Source organism: Rhea pennata, chromosome 1 (assembly GCF_028389875.1).
Source record: "Rhea pennata isolate bPtePen1 chromosome 1, bPtePen1.pri, whole genome shotgun sequence".
NCBI lineage: Eukaryota > Metazoa > Chordata > Aves > Rheiformes > Rheidae > Rhea > Rhea pennata.
This window is the reverse complement of record NC_084663.1, coordinates 64,129,983-64,149,720: the sequence shown is the minus strand read 5'-3', so window position 1 is coordinate 64,149,720 and position 19,738 is coordinate 64,129,983. Positions and strand designations below refer to the sequence as shown.

The window sequence follows — 19,738 nt, the reverse complement described above, 5'->3', positions numbered from 1 at the left end:
TTATGACACTAGATTAGCTAAAATTTCAAATAGAATTCCCACTGCTCTCCTTATCCCCCAATAACAAAGCCAACAGTAACAGCAGTTCTGAGTTACTGTGATGTGAGATAAATTTTTAATCACTTTCTTTGCGAGGCACTCAAGCACAGCTACCTAGCAATTGCAGGGATAGCTCCAGAACTCATTACTATTCTCACACATCTAGCAATGATGGCTGTCTTAAGAGAACAATCTATTGTGTTCAATCAACAACAATGATTTCTGGGAGATTTCAATGGATTGAAGAGATACACTCCAAATATCAAGTTAAGAAATGTAGATAAATGCGCTTAAAATTTTTCTCTCTGTTGCAAAATTCTACAAAGCACTGTTAAACTGAATGAAATTCTTACATGATTAAATGCATCCTAGAGTTTTACCTTTAACATACCATTTAGGGTTTATCACACCAGGAAATTCAACTGATATTTCTCATTTCCCTTCAGCACCTGAGACATATATACGTACACACATACACATACACCATTCTGGTTAAATGAGACTGAGACTAGAGTCCCTGACAAATCACTTATATTTTTCTGTAACAGAGGTCTGTAGACAAATAGCCACATCAAGGAATTCAGACAGCAATATAGTCTGACACACCACATTCAAATCCAGCTAAATAGCAAAGGATATTCTTTTGACAATTGACACACACCAGGAATCTGTATTTCCCTACCACAGTTTAAATTCAGATTGAAGACTCCAGGCCTACTTGTGCTAATTATCAAATTGAAGTGCCTGGAATTCTTTCTTTGGCTTACATTATCCTGCTGCAATTTAGAAAGAGATGCCTTGGGAATGCTCTCTGCTTCACAAACGAGTGAAGAGTCATGGCTGGATGAAACTGGGCAGCAGTGCTCACAGGCAATAGCCTGTTATTCTTCACTGTTCAAGAGAGATGGCTATATCTTACGTATTTTTCAGATAAATAAGAATTGCACCTTACAGATATGGGCTTCTACTGAAGCTTAAAGCTTTAGTCTCAGTAAGAGAACACAGTGCTACACTGAACAGGAAGGTGTTGGAAGTAACCAGGGATGCTTTGGTTACATGAACAGATTAACAATCACTGAATGACAAAGCTCTGAGGGCTAGAGTTAAGGTTTGAAGAGAAGCAATGTTTTTCACTAAATTATACAGTTTGAAAAACCAGACAAAATCAGCAGACACCTGAGAAGAAAAAGTTGTGCCTGAGACCTTGTCTTTCTTTTCCAATTATGTGAGTTAGTCTAATGAAAGGTATTATCTCACTACAGAAACATTGCCTTACTTATGCCTGGTACCATAACAGCTGCAGCAAAAGCCCCGCCACTCCCTCCTTAGAAGAGCAGAACCCTCAGTGCATAGTTGCTCAAATGAAATGCGGATTCTCAATAACTTTATGTCTGTAGGTCTCTATATACCCTAAAGGATAGCCTGTCTTCAATTGCTTTAAGAATACTTGATGAAAAAATAGCAACAGCATTTATCACTCACCTTAGCAGCAATGAAGGAATTCTGAGAAGTACAACAATCAGTGCTACAGAATAAACTAAATTATTTTATTGGGTGAACAATTTCATAGGTCATAATTCTAATATTAAATTATTTTTACTGTTAAAATACTTCTGCAGTGCTTACAAATAAGTTTATAAAAGGAAAGCTAGTCCTGTCTATTCTTTTCAAATGTTCCTGGTTTCCAGTTATTCTAGTTTTTCTGTGTTCTTCACATTACTTCAGTGCTACCTTCACCTCACACCATGTATTTTCTTTGTTTCTGATCATCATTCCTTACCAGTCTCTAGCTGGGAGACAGACATTCTAGGAGAATCCAGATTGTCTAATACTAAACTTCAATACTACTGCCTTCTGCCTTTGCCCACAGAAGACTAGTGAAAGTGCTAATACTTTTACCTATGTTGTACTGAATTTTCTCATCGGATTTTAATACTGGGCCAGGATTTCCTATAAAGTGCCCTTTCCAGTCATCCAGGCCCTTCTCTATTAACAATCCCAGGCAACAAAGACCACAAGATGTCCTGAGCAACTCTTGATTGTGGCAATTTGTTACAGGGTCTCCAATGGAATTAACAATTAGATTAATAAAGTTCAGAAAGCAAATCATAAGAACTTCTTCCAGGGAAAATGGCATTTATATGCAGATATGCCATAAGCTTTACTAAGAAGCACACCGCTGAGCCTGCACAGACCTCTCTGAATGAACAGCTGAGAGATTCAACATCTTTCCAAAGGCAAGGCGGAAGGGTACCCAGAAAATTAAAGAATAAAATAAAATCAGGTAAATATTTACAACTCAGTAGACAGGATGTTCAGAGGGAGGTGTGAATTTTTCTTTTTAAATGCACTGCAAGTCCAGTCCATGCAAAATCCATGACTGAATATACTGCCCCAAAAGCACCTCCTGGCATTAGGACATGCACAAATCCAACTTACTCATTCAGCAAAGGCATGGACGTTCTCCTTTTGCTCTTCTGTACCATATTGGCCTGGTTCCTTAAGGAGATGCGAATGAGTGAGGGAGCTAATCGACATGGCTCTCCATCCACTTGCATGGGGATAGACTTGTATGTTAAAAGTGTCACCTCACGGCACTGATGCAACCTCTCTCCATGACCACCCACTTGGAGAGCAGCCTGTAAAACAAGAGCAGAAAAGAGAACAAAGACTCTTCAAAACAGATATTTGAGGCACTTTTAATCCCAAAATGCATCGTTTTGCTGACATTGTCCTTTATAAAGCGTTCCAAATGCAAACAAAGCAGTCCTGCTGTAAGTAGCTTATTCTATCACATAGATATTTACACATTTATCAGACTGCACTTGGAAAGCAACATCATTTGCCAAGTTGAAGAATATAGTGCAAAGCACTCACTAATGTTAAATGGGTCCTTACTAACTTTGTAGAAATAGTAGTCCTCCCTAAGCTAAGCTGCAAGAGTAAGTTTGCAATATAGGTTCGTGTGAGTACCAAAGTATGGTATAGTTGAAGCTCTGCAAAGTGTCTGTATAAGGCATACTAATGAGATACAATGATTGTATTTTTACTCAAAATTGAAAAGTAAGACAAAGTTTCACATAGAAAACTGGTTTGCCAAAAGCAGATGAAACAGAACAGATACCTAATTGTATGCTTCGTTACTTTATTACATGCTTTGTTATTTCAATATGCATCAAGCATATTATACACATACATTAAAAAAAAGAGAGAGAGAGAGAGAGAGAGAGAGAGATACAGACATGCATAAAAGCATACCTGTGTTCATTCTTAAAGATTTTAACATTTGTTTGCCTGAGGCAGAGGGGATTTGTTTGGTTTTACACTAATTGCAATGCTACTAATTATTTGCTGTTTAAAACAAGAATCCTCATTAGGTACATCTGAGAGACAGAAGGATGATTTCCCCTTCCTGAAAGAAATATATCCCTTAATATGAATATGATGCACCTAAAATCTTTCTTATGAGAGCTTACACAACAACTCAATATCAAGACCAGACAGACTGAAAAGAGTAAGCTACTAAATACCTGTTAAAGAATTTATTTGGAAGAAATGAAAAAGTAAGAGGGCTTTGGCAAAGAGGGAGAGAAAATAGTACCATCCTGTACAATGCCTACATCTCTTCGAGATTCTAACTAAAGTTCTCTCTGCAAAACAGCCAAAACAAATAGCAGAAACAGAGCAGTATACTTAAGCTACTTGCCTTTCACCTAGTTCATCACCCTGCTACCTTACATCTTTTCCTGATTTAGCCTTTTCTTTTTAACTTACTTTCTTTTCATAGGCATCACCCCACAAACTTGTCTCCTTATTCTAATTGTGAGGCCACCTTGCAACTCAAGTTAGAGGTAAAATTTCAGGAGAGAGAAGCAGGGAGAAACAGATGCCAGAAAAACAAAAAGATGGAGTCTTTTCTAATGAATCTAGCAGATTCTTCAGGTTTTACACAAACTCATTTGGGTAGAATTAGAGATATGATTATTACTTATCATTGGTCAGATTCAAAAAAATGCTTTATTAACATACTATAGCTGCCTGAACAGAAGTCAAGACCTTAATACTCCTGCACTTCATGCTTAATATTATGGATCAGCTAACATTCATAGCACTTAATTCTTACAAAGTGCTTCTTTTCGTCAGTCTGACAGACCTTCTGAAGTGTGGTCAAGCACATCTGGGAGTCATATAGAGCAAGCTAGGATTATAGCTAGAAGTTTTAGAGTTGCCACGGATCCTCAGCATTGCCACTAGTGTAGACCCTCATTTCTGAGCTGGGGCTCCTTTAGAGAGAAATGGCAGGTCAAAGGAGCCTTCTGTCCCAACTGAAATTGCTGGTAGCTTTTGAGATCACTCTAGACACTGTGATATTGGTGGCAAACCCAAGAAAGACTCTAGCTCAAAACTAGCTAAACATAGTTTATTTTTTTCTGTCAACAATAACCAAAAATTTCTGTTTTTCTTGATGTATTTTTGATCCTCAAGAAAAAATAAATCAACTTTTGAGAATATTAAATGTGGTCATTGAAATCCTATGTATTCTTGGTACTTTTATAAATGTTTATCTGATTTCCAAGGGATAACGTCAGCACCATCCATTAAATATAGCATTTTAAGCTGTCGAGTATGACCCAGATTGATGCACAACTTCAGGATGTGGACATTGCCTTCAAAGACTGTTAAGTTCCAATTCTCTACACTGCAAGCAAGCTGCAGGTCACTTCTACAGCCTGATGATAGTTAACAGTATTTTTCATTTCCTTCAAATTGGGTATGTTCTTTTTTGTTCCAAGACAGTTGACAATATACTCATTTAGGTAACATGCAATTATTTGCTAAGTACTACTTCTCTAAAATTCAAAAGCCAGATTTTCCACACTATTTTGAAATAAACATTTTTATCTGTCAAAAGAGTTCATTTTTAAAAAGAAAAATATTCATTGAGACATATAATTTCATACAAATTTTTCTATTTGTTTCTAATAGCCCATTTTACAAAAAAAATTAACTTTTATGCTATAGATTGAAATACACAAAAGCTAATGAAATAGCAGTAATTATTTAATTACACTGTTTGCACAGTAAAAACAAGCATACATGCTGATTTTTACTGTAATAATCTTTCCATTTAGCTTCAAAAAATTTTAAAGCACTCCTAAACACATACAAATTAGCAACTATTTGCAAACAAAGTTTTAATCATTAAATAACAATTCTCTATTTTTTTTAAACTATAATTTGTCCTCCTCATTTAAAAACTAACAGCAAAATACATGTTGGCCTCAGATGAAGACATGGAATCATGGTTCTTCTTCAGCAGTATGGATAAATTTGCATTCTATAATGCTGTCCACAGAATACACTAATTTTTGGATCACCTGCAGGTATTACCTGCACTATACTCACCAGTGAGGCCATGGTAAACCCAATGACTTCAATGTAGCCATCATCATGGCGCTGAGGCTCAAAGTCTCTGTGATCACCAGGGTTTCCCCAGGGCATTGTGCCAGCACAGTACCTACAGGGAGAGGTTTGGAAAATAAGGCTTGAGAAGGCACACTTGTAATTTGCCCTGATGCATCCTGACTATTAGCCTGACTTTTGGCCTATTCTGCTACCCTCCAGGAGAAACACTGAATATCTATTCCAGATTCAGTTCAGGAACTGTTAGAGTTAATGCTAGCAAGGACAGGACAAAAGGGAAAAGGGGAAAAGTAGTTTCAAAGCTGGTTCAGTATCCACCAAATTTCTCCACCATGATCTTTACGCAAACACATTTGGGCAGGATTAGAGATATGATTATTACTTATCATTGGTCAGATGCAAAAAGTCCTTTATTAATATACTACATGATCTTTGGCAGGTTCCTCTGTGAGTTTCTCCGCGACAGAGGAAAATGAGGAAACAACAGGTAATGCAGCAAAGCAGAAGCACCTTGCTCCGCTTTCTGAGGATCAGCTATTGAGCTACATTTGCACCTTGGGTGCTTTGCTGGAAAGCTGCTTTTCTCCTTTACTCAGCAGGCATGGGGCTGCAGCAAGGACTCTAGCCTGTAAAACCCCATTTCCTCTCTTCCTGCTGGTTCAAAAGCTCTATGAGCAGAAGAAATGCAAAACAAAGACAGCTTGAGGAGGCAGAGGAGAAAGAAAAAGAGGGAACAGATGCAGCTGTTGCATCTTTATCTTTTCTGTCCTTAAAGAATGGATGTAAAAGTGATCTAAGAGTGATAGAGGGGGAGAACTCTGGAGAGGTGATAACTAAGTAGAAGCTTGCAGTGAGGACAACACAGGACTCAAAAAATCAAGTGCTTGGGACTGCATATGGAAGAAAGTGGTAGGTTGTCTAGAGAGCAAGGGAGAGACAATTTTTAAAGATACGTTATATTTCTATTTGCAACACCTCCTAACATGTTAAGAAGCAGCATTTCTTTCAACAGGCCTGGTGCTCTTTACTTGAAAAATATTGATCCTTTCCTTCCTCCAAAACTCTCCTTCTACTTAAATAAAAGACCGGACATCTGTGTCTGGTTTACTTCCTCGATTGCAGGTTACATGCACAGCTTTGGAAAGTGTATTGTCAATTAATCATTTCTACCATCCCTCTATCACAAGACACTCAAATTTTTAAAGGATATTCTTGCTGCACCATACACTCCTGTCCCATTCTGTATTGCTAACTAACAGCATCTACTTCTCAAGAGGCAGAGTAGCAATAAGCTTTCTGCACATCCACCCAACCTAGAATAACTTGCAAGTACCCTTTCTCCCCTCCCCTTCTATTTTGTGACTCCAAACATCTGTCTTGAGCTTACCTGGGTATGTTTAAAAACACTATACACTGGAACTTCAGCTCCTGGATCTTTGGAGTCAGGTCTGTGCCATCACACTACAAAGCCAAAGTGACAGAGCTGAATGGGGCCACAGACAAGAGAAGTGTTGCTGCTTTGTAACAGCTTTCCCAAGTCTTTCTTTGGAATCTGTTTCAAATGCCATGCTCAAAACTGAGAAGTAAGGGAGCCATTAAACTCTCACCTCTTTCTCTCCTCATCCTCCCCCACCCTCGCCCTTCCCACAATACTATCCCACAATTTCCTATACTTACCACAACTTTAACATGTTTGGATAAATCTCTTGAGCTTCTTTGCAGAAAGTCTGAGAAGGCTGCCTGCAAGAAACAGAAGTAGTGCAGGAAGTGTCATCACTGCCTTCTCACTTCTCTTTCCTCATTTCTCATCCCACCTCAGGGCTTATCACCAGATGCCATCCTGCTGTCAAACCTATTCCTTCTTGCTCTCAGTAGCACTATAGGCTAGATTTCTTTCATCAACACTTAGTGATCAATACAAGATTCAGATTCCCCAGAGGAGAGAGGAAGCAGGATCTATTCATCTGCCCTGCAACTTCTCAGGTGTGGCATTAAAATACTACACTTCCCCTTTTAAGAAGTAACCAAAGAATGTCCCCAAGCACCCAAAGAAGTACACAAAAAATCCTTGCTCATATATGTGTTTCTATATTTAAGGCACATGGGTATTGTCAAAGTTATCTAAGCCCAAAAAGACGTATTATAATCATGCATTATTAAACCAGTGTGCTTCTCTGTTTTTTTTTTTTTTTTTTTTTTTGTAACAACTTCACTTTAGAATAATGTTAGTGTTGACCACTTCTGCCTGAACACAAAACTGTGTAATTTTATTTGCATATGAAAATGAGCCATGTCCAAAGCAGATCTCTGTTTTCCATTCACCATGGTCCTACATCCAAGACTACCCCTCAAGGCCTAACAGATAAAGGTAACTATTTGAGGAATTTCTCTAGGAACCTGAATGTCAGTGTTGCCTACATACTGACATAATTGAAGCACTTTGTTGAGAACCTTAAGAGCCAGAAACAGGGGGAGCAAGATACGATCAAGCACTGTGAAACAACAGTGTTTCAGGCACTTCTCAGCAAGCACGTATGTCATTGCCAGAAACAGCACATACGCACTTTAAATGGTAAAAAGAAAAAAAAGTCATGAAAGTGAGGGGGAAAGGGCATGATAAAACATTTAAACAACTAAACGAACATCATTCTGCAAGACAAATTATAACTCACCCCTGCATAAAACATCTTATTTCTAAATCGGCTGTTGAATTTCTCTGGATTTGCTTCTGTGAAAGGAGAAAGGAAAAATATGAACACCCTAATAAATACAGTAGGTTCCATTGTACCTTTCCATTCCCTACTAACACTATAGGAGCTTTTTAAGGCAGGAAAAGATTTCAACATATTTGGCTTCAGCTATGATGGTACATACTGTGCATTTTGTGCTTTTAGCACATACTGCTCAGTAAAAATATTAACATGAACATATTTTTGCTGCACAAGAATTCAGCATCTCTGCCATTGTCTGTTATCAGATTTTAAACACTGTTCTGAATTCTTTCCAATTCTTGCAGAGTGAAAATAGATGGAAATACAGGCGAAGAGATAACACGAGTATAATCATCATTTAATTTAGTATCTCTCAGATTATTCATTTCATGATTCTGCAGCATGTTTTCCAAGATTTCCAAGATTTCTACCAACATAGAAGAGACCTCTTTAAGAATGATTACAAATCCATGAAATACGAATCCACGCTCTGAAGCAGGACTAAAGTATTGGAAAATTGTAAGATTAAAAAGGACACTGAATTCTGACATGTTCAAAAGAGGATATTTAGAAGGTATTGGGAACAGACATCCCAATGCAAATACTTCCACAGCAAACAATAAGTGGTTACTCTAAAGCCTATTCAGAAAGCTATTTAATTTTGATTAGACTCCAAGTTACAGTGAATTTTAATAGTCCAGTAGTATTGCACATCTAATGGCTAATTATTCTCAACGTTAAAATAAATGTTTTCCCCCATCTTGAGCTTTTCTGGCTTCAACTGCCAACTGCTGAATTTTATTATACATCTGTCTGTTAGATTAAATAGTCCTCAACTATCAGGTATCTTCTCCCTGAGTAAATACTTACAGACAGTGATTAAATCACCTATAACTTTCTCCCCAATAAGCTAAATGGAGCTCTGTTAATATTCCAGCATAAGACACGTTTCCCAGAATACAAGTCATTCTCGTGTCTTGCTGGAGGCTGTTTTCCTACTCTTGGGCATCCAGAGATTCCTGGAGCAGTCCTGCTGATACCATATTCAGTGGGAGCACCAACCACCTTTTCTTGCTCAATCATTCTCTACTAAAAATGCCCAAGTGTCAGGTTAGTCCTTCTGGCCAGAGCATCACACTGATGTGAACGCTTCCAAAGTACTTCATCTGAAAGGACTGTTTATAACAATTTATCTAGTTCTCTTTGGAGTCACACAATCTCACAATACTCTCCACCATTTGGAAAGAGTTACATACTTCGCAGTTCTTGTCTGGTTGTGCCCAGCTACTGTATGATCCATCTGTTGTGTTGTGGGTGAGCCTAGAAGGCAGAAGGCACTCTTCTTAAAACTATTAAACTGCTTATGTAGTCATCTTTTATCTGCTTACTGAACTGAGAGGGGGTTTTCAGTCTCAAAACCCAAAACCAGGAAGTGGGAAGCTCCTGAAGGCCCAGTGCCCATGCTGTATGCTCTCTGTCTGACCTAGACCTAGTCTCTGCAGTGACTGTCTGTATGTGATGAGTGTGCTGGAGAGGATAGGGGGGCAAGCTGCCACTGCTGTGTTTACCCCTAATGACTCCAGCTGGAGCCATCCAGGGCACTGGCTCACACACAGACCTCTCTGCAAATACTGATCTGAACTAAAGCCCTAGTTTGGAACTGGCTTAATGGAGAAGGACCTTTTCTGAGGACAGGGATTCAGCAGCCCTGCAACCTGTTGGATTGCTCCCAACTGTGACATGGTAGATGAGCATGTGAGGGAGGAAAGATTCTTACTACCATGCGGAATAGAACCTAGAGGTGATTAAAGTGCAACGCTGGCAATTGCTCCATCTATCCTCACCCTTCTCAAGCCAGGAAGGGAGTAGGAAAGGGAATGTGTTAGTGCACGGGAGGGGGCAAAAAAGGAGGGAGGAAGGTATCTGTAAACAGACAAACCTTTAGAGCTGAGGGGAAAATAGTGTGTCAAATAGGGACAATGTAAATTGCATCTTCTCTGCTTTACCAGGGCAATAGGATGACAAGAGAGCGCACTGTGATACTGGGAAGAGTCTCTACCCAGCACTCTTACTGAAGCAGCAGAGCTAAATACATTAATTATGAGACTGGCTCACTGGCTTTATCTAATTAATTGTAAGAAAGGTGTGTGGGTTGCTCTAGAAAAGGCCACATATTCAGGTTCTGCTGAGACACAGCAGTCACTGTTTGTTCTAAATACAACAGCTGAGCAATCTCCATAGCTTGAAATGCCCTAGTAGGCTCAGAGTGTTAAAAATCAGTCTAATTTGTTTTGCTTTTTTTAATACTGTATGTGACTACGATAGCTCCACACAGGCAACTGCATACAACCACTTGTATTGCAATTTTCATTAAAATAGTGTAAGTTTTGCTAACGTTCACTGACTTCAGCAGAGTTCTGGATTTTTATCAGTTCAAATGAAATCAGCATCTGTCCTACACTAATTAATTCCACACAAAACACAATAAAAATCTCATCCCAGCAACACTTCCAAGGCTATAAGCTTTTCTCTCCTAAAACACATGGGGATTATTTTGTATATTTTACAATTCAAGAGGGTGAAGAAATGCCAGCACTAATGACTAGTAAGAGCAGACACTCATGCTATGAAAAGCTCTCCTGGCCATACGTACCTACTTACAGACACCTGGCTCTGCCAAATATTTTTTCACTTATGTAAATTTTTAAAATGCTGGCATCTCTGGAATAATATTCATTCTTTATAGGGCTCCACAACTTCATTATTTAGTAATGCCTCCATTAAGTGAGAAAGTAGCCATGCATTTTATCTATACTGTATATTCACAGTCACATTAAGAATGCATGCTGATATGCATTCATAAAGAAATGCATACAGCTGTCATCATTTCATTTCTGTGCCCTTCTGTGGCCCTTCATTATTATTACTAAAGCTTGAAGCAGTCTTAAACATTATAAAATATGCATTAGCTCACTCAATCTTGTATCCTGCTCTTTATTTAGCATGTCAGAAGGGTGCTATCTTTTCTTTTTTTTAAAAAAAAAAATGGCATTGTGATAATATGAAAGTGAAGATAAGGGAGGCTGCCATTCACAAGAAAAACACGTATATGGAGCTGAAACGACCAAACACTGAGTGAGGACAATTGAACAAGGTCCATTTACACAGGCACACTTGCCTAAACCATACAAAGAGAGTAATTCACGTCAGTCCCAAGTCCACCTGCTAAGCCACATTTGGATCTGTATGCTGATGGCTCTTGTGCCACCCCAAGTGGATGAATAAAATGCAACAACAGCTAGAATACCTGACAGTTTTGTGGACTCTATTAAAACCTTTCATTTGCATAGATATACTCTGGGCTTGTACCAAGTTCAATGATATCACGCTGTACTCATCCATAGGTAATAACTGTTCAGTTTGAGAATGTGATTATCTTCCTGTTGCTCTCCTTCTTCCACAGCCTCACAGGTTTTCTCCTCCCCCAACCTTCACACTGTTGGGAAAACTTACATCTGACTTGCATTTGGTTTTCTTTATGCTCTTACTCTGAAAATCTCATCTCAGCATTAACTTTCTCTATATCTATACTTAATACATCCTTCAGAAGCTCAAAAACTTGGAAAGCTCCCCTCAGTTCTAGTGAATCATCGTTTTGCTTGTACGTTTTTTTCATTTTTTAAGATCACCAAGACATTTTATATTTATCCAATGTCTTTAAGTAATATTATGCATAAAATTGGACATATTTGCCCAAGTATGACTTTCTAAGTCCCTTGGAAACCCGGGATATAATCACTTCACAGCTTACTGTCTGTATCTTGGATTTGTATGTTCTAGCATAATTCCTTTTGAATTATAAGCAACAGGCTCTAAATTCAAAGCCATTTGCAATTCATAAAATAATTGCCCATTCCCAAGGTTAAGGAAATAAAAAGTTCTTCTTACCTCTGGATTCATGGAATTCCAGTGTGACATGTGCATCAAATCCAAGACTGAAGTAATTATTGAAGACATTGAGTGGAAGCTGTAATTGCACAACAGAAAGACATGTGACACACACGAAATATTCCATGACACATCAGGACTTAATTGCTTTAAACCTGGCACCTCATGAAAAGGTTAGAACAAGAAAATGTAATATATTGGGAAAATATATGCACAAAGCCGCTATGAAAGCTAGTAACAGCTTATGAAAGATGATCAAATGCAAAAGTCTAAAGAATATAAATATATCTACAGTGCTTTATGATCACATAAGTATCTCTAAACACAACATCACAGGGTTCTTTCTGTATTTTCTCTTTGAGATTTCCTATAATGCTGCTCTGCTTATTATGTAAATACAAAGATTTTCCTAATTGCTGTCACTATAAGCTCAGCATGGGATATGAAAGCCAAGCTGTGTTCTTCCTGATTCATATATAACTAGTAGCAAATGAAGTCTTGTACAAGGAACTATAATTCTATTGAGGATGTATGAGACAGAGAAGCACACATCTGGCCTGTTCATCACTGCACTGGCTCAGCAGGGCTATGGAGAGAGAAGGCAGAGTCCAATACATAAACTAGAAATTATAACCAAGAAGAGGAAAATGATTCTTATATTCTTACCTTTACTGAAAGTTGCTTTCACAGAATCATTTTTTGATGAACACCACACTTCCAACATCATCTGTCCAAATGACAGATTACTGTAAATGTGGCCCCTCCCATAATAAAGATTTTCCCATCCTTCAGCTCTCAGCCTAATGGATATCTGCGGCATATAGAGACCCACAGAGAAGGAAGATACACAAATACACCACCCTTTGCTGTAAAGAAAGAAATAGCTTGTATCCACTATTAGACTCCTAAGGAATATACTTCTACATCCCCATTGATGTGTCTGTAATTTAGGAACAGATGTCAGTCATATGGTTGCTTCTCCAGATACGTCAATTTAAGTAGAGGAAAACAATGACCTTCGAAATGATATGCCAAATGTTTTTGCCAGAATTTCATTTTGGGTATAAATGTGCAAAGTCTGAGAGCTATAAATAACAATAACTGGCTGGTATGTATTAGGTTGCATATATCTTTAGAAGTACTGACACATCAAAAGAGTAGCAGAAAAAGATGCAGCTAGGAAATGAACTAGAAAATATCCTCAAAATACACTCTTAAGCATCCTCTAGTCTTCCTCTCCTGGGAAAAAGATGACTCTAACCTTACGTGCCCCATCCTCCAGCTCATCCTGTGGCAAATCAGGGTTGCGCTCAACCTGGAGATTCCATCGGTCCAGCTGGACAATGGTCCCGTCTTCTACATGGCACAGGATCTTGGACACTGGCTCATCTGTGTAGCCCTGGTGGCAGAATAAGTGTCACCAGGGCATCAGCTGCAGGCATCCAAGGCAAAGCAAGTCACTCACCAACTATCTGTCAGACCTCCCTCCTTTCACACAGATCTAAAACATCAGATCAAGTGTTCCTAAAAACACCTCAAAAGTGTTCCTAAGTTTTTATATATTAAGCATTTTGATAAACTGCTATTGAGGTATACAAGTCTTGCACAGGCACAGTAAGACCAGGATGAGAGCAAGTCAAAGTGTATTTTTCCTTGCCTGGGATATCTCTAGTGATATAGCAAAGGATAAATGCAGAGAAATAAATTTTAAACTCTATGCTGCCTAAATTAGAAGCACACATATTCTTCTCATTATTTAGTCTCAAATACCAATCAGATACACTTATCCACACTTCCATTAAAACAATTACATTATCTCGAATTCAAGACACCAAGCTGTAAACTGAATCAAATTGTTGTGCCTGAAGCAGACATTGAAACAGCTCTACCTGCTGTGTTAGCCAAAGGAAGTTCTACCTTATTACACAACTAATAATCAGAGCAGCAAGTTGAGAGGCCACACATAATGGTACCCGAATCAGCGCTTACCCCACCCCAGTTGAGGGTGCGGGCAAGGTCATTCCCAGTGCCAAGCGGAAGGACAGCCACAGGCGGCTGGGGGTTAAGTTGCAGCTCATCTAGGATGGAGAGGATCCAGCCCACCTATAAAAGAGGAAATGCAAAGAATAAATATCAAGAACTTTAAAAATGGAAAGAACAAAAAAAAGGCGTATTTTGATTATATACTTGCTACACGAAGGTCAAGCAAAACAAAAGTGTGATGGAAAAAATAGGATATTTTAAATTTTACTCTACATCTCTGCTCCATATCTGAGGTTTCACATTTCAGAAAACAGGTACAGCAGCCTTCATGAAGTTCCTGTGCAAGCATAAGCTCTAGGATGTAAAAACTGGTTATCATTAACAGCACAGAGAGACACTGAGATAATGTCAACAGTTTCTGTGCTCCCTTTAAGCAGAAAACAAAAATATATAGGATTACACTCAGCATTGATAGGGCTGCTTAAATATTGCTCTGAAAAATACTGTACACAAAGGTGGATGAAAAATACTATGGATGCTTCAAGACAAAAGTTTAAATGGCCCTTAGGCTAAAGGGAACTAAAACCTTTGAGAACTTTCACGAAAAAAGGACATAAACAGCATGGTATCTCAGGGTACAGCCTACAATAAAGAAAATCAGGACGCAGATCAAGTCAAGCACAGACTTGCCACCAGGTCTCCTGTTCCTCCAGGCCAAATTATTTCATTCTGCATAAAGTATAAAACATTTTGTATTTTGAACTAGAATAAAAGACAAATTGAACTCTAATGCTTAGGTCTGAAGGCTCTGGGTTGGAAAGGTGAATCTAGCTCTTTTACATTGTAAACCACTGGCTATTTTAGAGCAATAGTTCTCTTTCCTCTTCCTATTCTGGACTAGGGAAAACTTTTAAATAGAAATTTAGCAAGAAGGAATAAGTACTGCAAAATATTTGGCTTTCATTGAATGGCAATTTCCAAAGGTGAAGTGAAGTGTTGCTGAAAAAGTTCTAAAATTTGTAACAACTGAAATTTTTGCACTATTTCCTAAATTATTTCTTACCTTTATCAAAAAAGGAGAGAATCTGTGTGCATTACTTTTAGACAATGAATTAAAATAAAAGGGTAGAATTTGCCCTAAAATCTTCTGTCCTGACACCAGTGTTCAAAGGTAAGATTCAGACTCTACTTAAGAAAGACATAAAACTGAAATCTGACTGGAGCAGATCAGGGTTTTTCATGACAAACGTTAATACGATTTCAAATAGATTCCTATCCAATACCAGGATGGGAATGGAGGTTCATGAAAGGTACTCAGCTTAATCTAAGCATTAGGAAACACTTAGAAGATGAAGGATGGGTGATGGAGATGGGTGGCCTGACTGATGTAACAATCAGTTGCCTATCTGGTAGTCTTCTAGGGTACTTCTTTCTCCAAGCCTCTTCACGAAGAAACTTAATCTATATAAATAGCATTTATCAGACAGCTATAAATCATAACCAGTTGTCCAATTAGTAAAGCATTCATCTGGGATGTGATCCCACGTTAGAGTTCATTGTCTGACAACAGTCATCTGAATCACTTACCACTCTCATGAGCCTGGATTCTACCTAATGTGCTTAAGCCTATCACAAGCACCATGACAGGACTAAGTACAGAGGTAAGTAATCCTCTACTTTTCAAAAATCTGTCTTTAATTCTTGAGAATAAGACACAAAGTAAAGAACCCCTAGAATGATACCTTGGCCCATGAAAGGCTTTGGAAAATTCACCAATGACTTCATTGGTGGCAGGACTTCTTACAGAGCCCTTTTTCATTAGCCCTTTAACAGTACCACTGAATTAATCTGTACACATGTGCCTCAGTCTCCCGCTGGTTCAGGTAACATTACAACACTAACCACTTTTGTAAATGCTTTTAAGAGATAAAATGAAATTACTCATGTATATTTACAACATAGCTATTTAACTTGAGGCTAATCCTAAACCTTGTACATTATGTTTATAATTAAGGATGGCAAAGACTTTCATTTTCCTGTAAACAGAAAGCTACAGCTGTTTGGAAACTGAGCTTTCCATTCACACCCTGGAAAAGAACAGCAAGATGATGAAAAGTTACAGTAAGTTCTGATTCACCTCAATAACACAAGGTAACATCTGGTCTCATTGAATATTCACTAAGTCCATTTGAGCCAGATTTTTCATTGCTAGATGTAATGGCTTTGGGAATAACTAAATATTAATTTGCTTCAAACTGAGCAGCAGCAGCAAAGGTAACAGCAAGTGCTCGTCATACTAATAAGAAGGTGCTGCCACCTATCGCTTGCATTGTTAAGCAAAGGGAAAACAAAGAGTCAGCATCAATGCAGTTGCATTCATTTCTGTATTAATACTTTCAGATCCTAGATTATCTCCTACTTAAATATTTTCTCTGTCACACGGAGACTTTTGTTGTAACTGTTCTCTCTTTGCTACAGCTTTATCTTCTGCCAAAAGGTCTTGAGATCTTGCACATCCCTCAAGTAACGTTTCTGATTCAGTAACAGTAATATCTGACTGTTCCAGGTAACAGTAAGACAATAGTTGAATCACATTTTTCTTTCACCTTTGCAGAGGAAGCATTGGTATTATTAATTCCTACATCTCACGTTTTAAAAGAACCCACAGCTAAACAGGATGATTCCCCCAATGATTCAAGCACAGATGGATGGAGGGTAGCCATAGCTCTCTAAGAATAGGCTCCTGGTGCCTTAAATATCTACATATACCTAACATATGGTCCTTTCATACAATATCTGAGTCCTTCACAACCAACAATGTATTTTCCTTGCCATAATTCTTGTTAAAACTATTATCAAGATGTGTTTTTTGGGGGAGCCCAGCTTCACAGATACTAAAGGTTCTATTTTCAACTGTATTTAGACACTCAAAGGCACAGAGTGAGATTTACAACATATTCCTATGTACTAGGAAGAATAATGAAATTATAATTCCTCCATTACCACTTGCAACATGAGATTGCAACTACAGCTACCAGTCACTTATCTGGTTTGGAAATGCATCCAGGCCTCAAACCTTACAGCCTGTCTACATCTGAAGGTGCCCGAGTCTGTGTTTAAATATCTGATCATATCTAGCTTGTCCAATCTTTAACAGGAATTCATCAGGAAAGAAAAATACTGAACCTGGATCTTCCAGCTCTCAGGCTGGCATTATGACCACTGTGATATTCCTCCTTACAGATACTTTGTAAAGAAAGTTGGAAAACTTAAAACACAGAGCAGATCCTGATGTCTAAGGTCAAATAGGGAGATAACAGCAGGGATGGAGTAATAAATAAGACGTAAAGACAACCAGCCACTGACTTTACTGCTAAACTCTCAGCAAATAGTGAGAGGAAGCTAGCAAAGGTGGTCTTTACTTTTTTAAGCTGTACTAAGACTTAATGCATAAAGTATACAGCCTACAAGGAGCTGTTAACAGGACTGACACAAAGATTTGGTCCTATAACTAAGCAGCCCAGATCACATGGAGGAAAAAAAAAAAAAAAAAAAAAAAAAGAGAGAGAGAGAGAGATCTCACAAGTGAAATCTATGTTATCCAGCACTGCATGCATCACGAGGTAGGAAACCCATGACTTCTCCAAACAGCTACAGGAGGAATTTCATGTCCTGGAGATGACCACCATGCAGGCTGCCGTATGTCAGCCACCTACCGTCCCATCCCCGCCACAGGCCAGGATCCGCAGGTTTGGCACTTTCCTGTACAGCTCCAGCCTGGCATGGAGAAAGGGGAAAAAAATAAATAAATTAGTGAAATCAGTACAATGATGGAGAACTCTTTTTATGCCTTTTGCTGAGTGACTAGGTAACTACCACATATTTTGGTCTAAAATATTTAGAAATTGAGAGAGGAATAGAAAGCATGTGTGTCACTGAGAGCTTCCACCCTGGGGGGGGGGGGCACTCACAGCAGTTAGGCTATATTTTGCTCTAGAGATGACAAATTCTTCGAATTTTTTTCCTCCTATCTTAAAACAAACACTTGTAAATGTTAAGGATTTTTGTTGTTGTTTAAACAAAATTTGGTATTGCTAGTCAGGATTTGCTGGGCCACTGTTCTTGAAGCCTGAAGAATATGACAGCTCTTTCAACTAGCAGTTTTACTTCTCTAATATCATGCAAGGCAATAATATCTAATAAAACTCTTTCTCTGGGCATCTGATCTAAGGTAACAACAGGAAAACCAGAAAAAACATTGGTTAAAAAGCTGTTCTTTCAGTGGCATGAAAGGGGGTCATAATGAAATATAACCCAATAAAGAGGATATATTAAAATGTTGAGAGCCTAATGAATTGAAGGCTTGATCCTCCTTTAATTCTGCTACACAACTCAGAAAAACCATACAGCTACTTTAAGGCTTCTTCACATACCGAAGGAAGTAGCAGTGGAAGGCTTTTGGCAGGAAAAAAGGTTTTGAGTGGTATAAAAGCACAAATAGCAAATACTTGGACCCTCCTTACAGGAGGTGTGATTTTACATGATTGCTATCCATTTTGTACTGCCTACCTTGTGAAAGCAGCACTGAACAAACACTTAGGCAACACAAATATTCTCATCTCAAATGCTGTAGGACGGTCTCTTAACCCTTAGCAATGAGAAGCAGCTCTTTAAAGACTGGTCCTATACTTTTAACTGCTGCCCAGGTAAATAGAGTCAGTTAATCACAGTGTGATTTTGTACCAAAGGATAGCCTGTTCTCCTACAGCTTTGTCTTGCTTTTCTTGGAATGCAATTCAACATCCTTTGTCTTCTCTTCTGTCACTTACTTTGAGCCTTCCCCAAAGTCATTTAACACAAGGAACAACAAATTCTGACCTGAAAAATCACACCTGAATAACAGAGCATGAAAGTTGCCACACCACTCAGAAATGTGTTAGACTAGTGTATTGAGGCCATAGGTCCCCAAATACAGACAACACACTAAAGAAAGCAAATAAAAAACTTAGATCCTGGATCACCATTTGGCTTTCTGAAAACCTAGGCCTATCAGCATCAGTACAGTCCAGAAGCCCTTTGCCTGCTTTGCCAAGAGGAAGAGAATTATGGTCCACAGCACTGAAGGCTTGAGAACTTACGCATCTCTTGGCCCTTCCTGAGAGAGATCAAAGACCTGGCGTGGATTCAGATACCACATAAACATTTGGAGAACTTTGGTGCCCTGAGAAGAGAGAAAATTAAAGAAAGAAGAAATTATGAATATGCTAACGATCATTAGAAATAATACTATTTATTATTCACTAATTCAAACTGCTCTTCTTTCTTCTGTGCTTTATAAAGCAAACATAAAGCAATAAAAAGACAAAATAAAAAGTGTCATAGCAGATGATTGCACTATAGAGTTGTCATGTGATGCATCAGTCTGGGAGTGGGGAAGGGCATACATGTATACATACAGACTAAATTTAACTCAGATGACTAATGGTTCATAAGAATATAAATTCTGGGTCAAACCAAAGGTTTATTGCCCAGCATAACCTGCAAGAAGAGACCTCTGCTCTCCCACCATCTGTAGCCTACCATCCACAACAGCAAAGAGCTGAACAAGCTTCTGGACAAAGTCACCATCATGC

At 38.4% G+C, this 19,738-nt stretch overlaps 1 protein-coding gene across 2 annotated transcripts in view; it reads right to left on the bottom strand.

The window, feature by feature from the left end:
- Nucleotides 1-19,738, bottom strand: part of DGKI (diacylglycerol kinase iota) — a 114,392-nt gene that overhangs the window by 84,205 nt on the left and 10,449 nt on the right. For both annotated transcript variants that reach the window (XM_062569976.1, XM_062569984.1), the window contains exons 4-13: nucleotides 19,244-19,326; nucleotides 17,822-17,882; nucleotides 14,112-14,225; nucleotides 13,384-13,521; nucleotides 12,123-12,201; nucleotides 8,136-8,191; nucleotides 7,141-7,203; nucleotides 6,851-6,924; nucleotides 5,446-5,557; nucleotides 2,479-2,678 (exon numbers count right to left, since the gene is read on the bottom strand). In XM_062569976.1, coding sequence (XP_062425960.1) covers nucleotides 2,479-2,678; nucleotides 5,446-5,557; nucleotides 6,851-6,924; nucleotides 7,141-7,203; nucleotides 8,136-8,191; nucleotides 12,123-12,201; nucleotides 13,384-13,521; nucleotides 14,112-14,225; nucleotides 17,822-17,882; nucleotides 19,244-19,326 — 980 coding nt within the window. The remainder of the gene's footprint in view (nucleotides 1-2,478; nucleotides 2,679-5,445; nucleotides 5,558-6,850; nucleotides 6,925-7,140; nucleotides 7,204-8,135; nucleotides 8,192-12,122; nucleotides 12,202-13,383; nucleotides 13,522-14,111; nucleotides 14,226-17,821; nucleotides 17,883-19,243; nucleotides 19,327-19,738) is intronic.